Source organism: Gavialis gangeticus, unplaced genomic scaffold (genome assembly GCF_001723915.1).
Source record: "Gavialis gangeticus isolate Ggan-Ray unplaced genomic scaffold, GavGan_comp1, whole genome shotgun sequence".
NCBI classification, from domain to species: Eukaryota; Metazoa; Chordata; order Crocodylia; family Gavialidae; genus Gavialis; species Gavialis gangeticus.
Window position 1 is genome coordinate 5,861,536 of NW_017729027.1, and position 5,580 is coordinate 5,867,115.

The 5,580-nt window shown below is 42.2% G+C and overlaps 1 protein-coding gene across 2 annotated transcripts in view; it reads right to left on the reverse strand.

Moving 5' to 3' along the window:
- MRAP2 (melanocortin 2 receptor accessory protein 2) overlaps nucleotides 1-5,580 on the reverse strand; it is a 44,581-nt gene that overhangs the window by 31,433 nt on the left and 7,568 nt on the right. The window contains exon 2 of one of the 2 annotated variants that reach the window (XM_019520399.1): nucleotides 2,570-2,703. In XM_019520399.1, the coding sequence (XP_019375944.1) occupies nucleotides 2,570-2,696 (127 nt within the window). In that variant the 5' untranslated portion in view covers nucleotides 2,697-2,703. Of the gene's footprint in view, nucleotides 1-2,569; nucleotides 2,704-5,580 lie in introns of those variants that run through there. The other variant, XM_019520401.1, reaches the window with a different exon arrangement.

Genomic DNA, 5,580 nt, shown 5'->3' on the forward strand with positions numbered 1-5,580 from the left:
TTTTTTTTTTTTTTTTTTTTTTTTTTTAAATATATACACAGACAGTCATCTCCCTATTTGAGAATTTCTGCTTACACAGACAACTCATGCATTTGATTTTAACTGCAAAAATTACACTGCAAACTCTCATCCAAGTACCATGATGTGTGTAGCAATGCAGCTGGTTTCATGGTTCTGCAAAGGAGACATGGGTTCTAGTCCTTGCTGCAACTGGAATGAAAAAGCCTAGGACACAGTTACAACAGTACAGACCTTCATCTATCATTCTAGAATACTCTAGTCCAGTACTCAGGACCCAACAAGAGGTGGGAAAACTCAGTTCAAACTCTGGCTCAGAATCACGCTGCAAAGGATTTGAACTCAAGCCTCACACAACTTGGTTGCATCTCAGCCCCCTGGTATAGGGAAGGGAACTTGCTTTTTAGATTCATCAGTGATGCCCTATTCCCTTAAAATGCATGCACTTCAGAAAGTGTAAGACAATCTGTTGCCAGAATCTCTTTATTTGTACTTTGGCAGAAACTAATAGCAACAAAATCAAACACCAAGTCATTAACTCATGAATTCAATCCCTAGCCAGCTATGAACTCCTTTCTAACCTCCCCTTTTAGGGAAGGTCATCATACTTTCATCCCAAGCATAGCACAGCAACTGTGCTCAAGGCATTGGCTCAAACACCTTCGCTTGGAGATTGACAGGGAAAATTATGCCCTGTTGATTTTGCTAGATCTTTCAGCAGCCTTTGACACAGTTGATGATAAAGTGTCAATAAAGCATTTACCCAACCTGGAGGGTATTCAAGGACTGCTCTAAAACTATTCCAGTAAATTTAGGTGCTCCAGAATCTGCACCAACTCCCAATAGCTTTCCAGGTGCAATTCCAGGTGCTGGTTTTAACCTGTAAGGCCCTAAACAGGCCATATATACTTAAGAGAACTCGCCTGTATCCCAAACTGATCCCCAAGGTCAGCAAAGAGCAACCCTTTTAAAGTGGTGATTTTCAACCTGTGGTCTGCAGACCATGTCTAAGGGGTCTGCAAAAGATGACTATGATAAATCAAAAGTATGTGAATACCCACACTTCCATTTCAAAAGTATCCACACTTCCATTTGAAGTTTCCACACGGGTCCACAAATGAAAAAAAAAGTTGAAACACACTGTTCTAAAAGGGACCATACCATAAATGCCCCAAGATCACTTGGTGAAAACATATGGGAGGTTGTTCTCAGTAGTCACTCCTCAGTTTTGGACCCCTTGAAGCCCCCCTAAAGGTTAAGCCTGGACATCTTACGGAAATCCTGTAAGACCTGCCTGTTTGTACAGGTATTCAGCAAGCAAGTCTAAGCTGGGAAACTGTTTAAGGAGCTTCTGTTTAACATTGTAGTCTATGTGCTTCTATGTGTTGTTTTGGTCTTTACTGTAAACAGCCCCAAGCCTCTGCTGGGAACAGCAGGATACAAACCTAAAAAATAAATAGCTTAGGAGTGACCAAAACTGCTTTATTTATTTACTTTATAATGCATTTATTAACAATCCAACCCAACTGAGTAGATGTTTGTTTCTTAGTTTCCCTAGTTACAGTAGATTGAATTTTCCGGGAATTTTCTAATTTCTAGGCGTATTTACTGCTCTGTTCACTTTAAATATTTATCTGCACTGTTGAACAACACCCATATCAATAAAAAAATGGAATTTAGTATGTTAAGTAGTCTACTCCTCTAGTAAACATCTGATAAAAACAGACCTGACGCAGATCATAAGGCTCCCCAAGTTGTTTGCTTCCCAATTACCAAATGATACTTCACAACAGGTTGCATAGTAAGAGTGTACAAATAATTATATATTTCTTAAAAAACAAATAAGTGTTAATAGTTCCATCTATGTGCTTGAAGTAATTAATGCATATGCAACTTGGAAAGATAAAAAAAACAAACTGTTGTTTGCATGGACAACTGGAACCAAGTTGCCTCTACCAGTGCATCCGACATTGGCAAAAATCAGCCTCTTCCAAAAGCCAGATCTCCATCTCTGGTTACCACCAAGATCTTGATATACTTCTACATTTTTTCTTAAGCTTACTTTCCTTTTTAATGCTGTCACTTCTATCAAAGCCAGAATGAAAATGTTTTTTCCTTTCTAAATCTCTTTCAAATCCTTCAGTGTCTTTTCTTCCCCTCCCCCCCATTTTACAAGAACAAAAGCAAACAAGTCATTTTCTTTTCTTTTGCTTTAATGAAAAGTTTTTTTCATGACAGAGCAACTGGCTGCTGAAAGGGATTACATGGTGTGATAACAGGGGGCTGGACACCCCTTCAGTCTTACAGAAGTGTGGACAAATTTCTTTTTAAACTAAGGAAGTGCATGACATCCTGATGTGCCAATATAAATAATAGCTCAAAGAAAGGAGAAAAAGAGAAACTGAAAAATGCTATTAGCTTAATAGTTATGTGTGGGATAACTAATTCAAAGAGGTTTTTGAAGAATAATCATAGTTAAAGCACTCAGCAAGAGCTCTGACACGTAGAATACAGGGCAAAAAATAATATGGAACTTCTATATAGGACTTACATTTATGAGCTTTCAGTCCTTCAAATGAAACTGGTCCATACTCGTAATACTCATATTCCCAAGTGTAATCAGAATTAGATAGGGCCTGCTGAGATGTTCTGTTGGAACTTAACCTGTGCATAGACATCTTGAACCTGGACAGATATGTAGAAACAAATATAAAATGTGTTAGAAGTAAAAAGGAACATCAAACGATGACTGCTTGTTTTGTTTGTTCTTGCTTCCAATTATTCTCTCGCAGTCCCCTCACACCCTTTTTGGGTGCATCTGTTCCGAAACAGCTCCTTTCAAAGTCTATTTGTCCACCCCTTCAAAGAAGCACATCCCCCTCCATTCCATTCTGTTCTTGCCCTAAACCCAATGGGGCTCAAAACTCGTTTCTAGCATTTCTCTACAGGAAGATAATACAAACTAAGACCACATTTTTCCAGCCTAGTGACTGACTATATTTTAAGAACACAAAAATAAGGTATATGTAAACAGGTAACAATCATTAAAGCTAATCCAATAGCTAGTTAACCAATACATATCCTTAACACCGTACAGCACTCAGGAATTACACTTTACAAAAATAACAGACTTTTTAGATGCATAAGAATTCCATTCAAACATGGAGAATTAGAAATACATGATTTTGGAACTCATTACCAGGTATCCTGGTTTTCTCAGTTTAAAAAAAAATCCCGGATTTCCCAGTTAAAAACCCCAAATCCACATGCATACATCTCTATAAATTTCTCTTGATATATCAGTTGAGCATGTTTTATTGATATATTTACAATTTTAAAGCAATTTGGAAGCCTACCAGTGACTGCCATTATAATGAAATAAATTCTAAATACCTGTATCTTTTGACATTTGATTTTGGTTCCTTTTTTGTTTTTTTAAATCATGGAAAAAAGAGGCAGAGGTGCCCCTGCCCCTCTTCTGCTTTGTGGTGCTGAGCAACCCTGATATGCCAATGGCCCTCACTCCCAAACCATCCCCCCAGCCCAGCTGGCACCCCCTCACTCCCAGCCCACAGCCCCTCAGTATGAGGGAGGGCATCTGGGGAATGGGTTCGGTGTGCATACAGGCTACATGGCAGGGGGGGCACAGGCAATGCATGGGGGTAGGGGCACATGACACCCCTTCCCCACCCCACATTTCTCTATCCCTAGCATGGCACAGGGCTGCAGCCAGCTCCAAGCCAGAGCCGCTTCTGCTGCCCAGCAGGCAGGAGCCAGCATGGGAGGGAGTGCTGCACCATGGCTGCTAAGATGAAGGGCACCCTGCCCACCTGGCAGCAGTGGGGCACAATGCCATCCTGCGCTGGGTCCCACCTGCAGGGCCAGAGGCAGCTCCTGCCCAAGCTGGTCCAGCCTGGCTGCAGCCGCACACCCCGCTGTGGGCACAGAAATCTGGGGGGGGGGGCCCTGCCACATTACCTGTGCCCTGCCTGACTGCCACTTGCATATGTGCGTGCACACATACACATGGCATCCCCTACATCCTGCTTCCCCCAAACCCCAAGCAGCAACTTGCAGGCTGGATCTCTGCCAGCCTGCAAATAGAAGACTGTGGTTTCCCACATTTTTCTCCATTAAAAGGAGGAAAATGCACACTTCTCGCTGGCAAACAGAAAACCCAGATGCCTGCTCATTACCCAAGTGTTCTCTACATGTTTCACTGTGCATTTTTTAGGGAAGCTTTGGACATTTTTACTTAGTTTTGACCCTGGTCCTGTAAAAGCTTATGTACGTACTTAACATTAAGTGCAATCAGTGCTTTGGAACACCATGGAACTTTTCACTACAAAAATTAAGCAGGACAAGGATTTTATTTTTAATAAGAAATTTTTAAGAGCGCTTTCACTTAGGCAGAGAGGGATTGAGACATGGATGAATACATCCAACGTAAGTGTACAAATTCTTCTAACCATTTATTTTAGCTGGTGGGATGACTTAAGTGTTAGAAGAGATTTGGTAAAGGCCAGAAATCAACCTCCCACATGCTCAAAGTGAAAAAATGAATTCAGACTAGAGCTCGATATGTATGGGGTGGGAAGGGAGGTTGGCTCCACTGACAATTATTCAAGCTCTAGCAAATGAACTTGCTGACAGGAAGATTAGCAGAAACAATATTTGTTCTTCTACAGAAGAAGAATCTACAGATAAGAAGGTCCATGCTTTTAAGTCACAAGCATCAATCTTCAACCACATACAAGGAAAATGAACGATTAGAAAGGCACTCCTCCAGAGTATAGAACAGAAGCAAATCTTGTGACCTTTAGGTCCGATCAAAATAGCTCAGGTTGTTGATGTGGAATTCTCATTTTGAAAAGTTGTAATAAATGCTCACTCACATCTGCAGGCAGAGTCTGTGCTTGGATCTCTTGTAATCTGTACTGGAAAAAGGTGTCTATTGTCTTCCCCTACCTACCATGAGACTTTGCAGGGGGCTTACAAAGTCCATGCTGAAGAGTGAATGGTAACTAGGCAGGACTGGAAGTGTAGTGGGCAAGCCAGTTTACAGTCAAAAGCTGCAGTGGCATGAGCCATGTGAAAGCAGGGGCTGTGGCCAGAGCCTGTGCCGATTAGCTGGTCAGCTCAGAGCATCGGTATGCTCCCTCTGTGCAATTCACAAGGGAGTCATGGAAGGGATGGAGTTTCAGGATTGGGTCCAGTTTGTCTGATGGGGTGTAAGAGACCATCAGGGCAGTTCCAGACTTCCAGCATCTCCCTCCTTCTCACTCTAGAATCCTTTCCATCTACCCTTTCAGTTACAGAGAAGTTCCTTAATTCGTAGAAAAGAGCATCACTTAAAGCAACATTTCTCAACCCATGGGGTCATGACCCAAAAAGTGGGTCACAAGAATATTTCAAAGGATTGCAAGCTGCAGCAGGGCAGAGGGATGGTGGGAAGGCACTTACCCCTTCCAGAGGGGGACAGGGAGAAAGGGAGAGCTGTGTGACAGGGCTGGCAGCACCAGGGTCAGTGCCCATGCTCACAGGGACAGGGCAGCTAGGAGA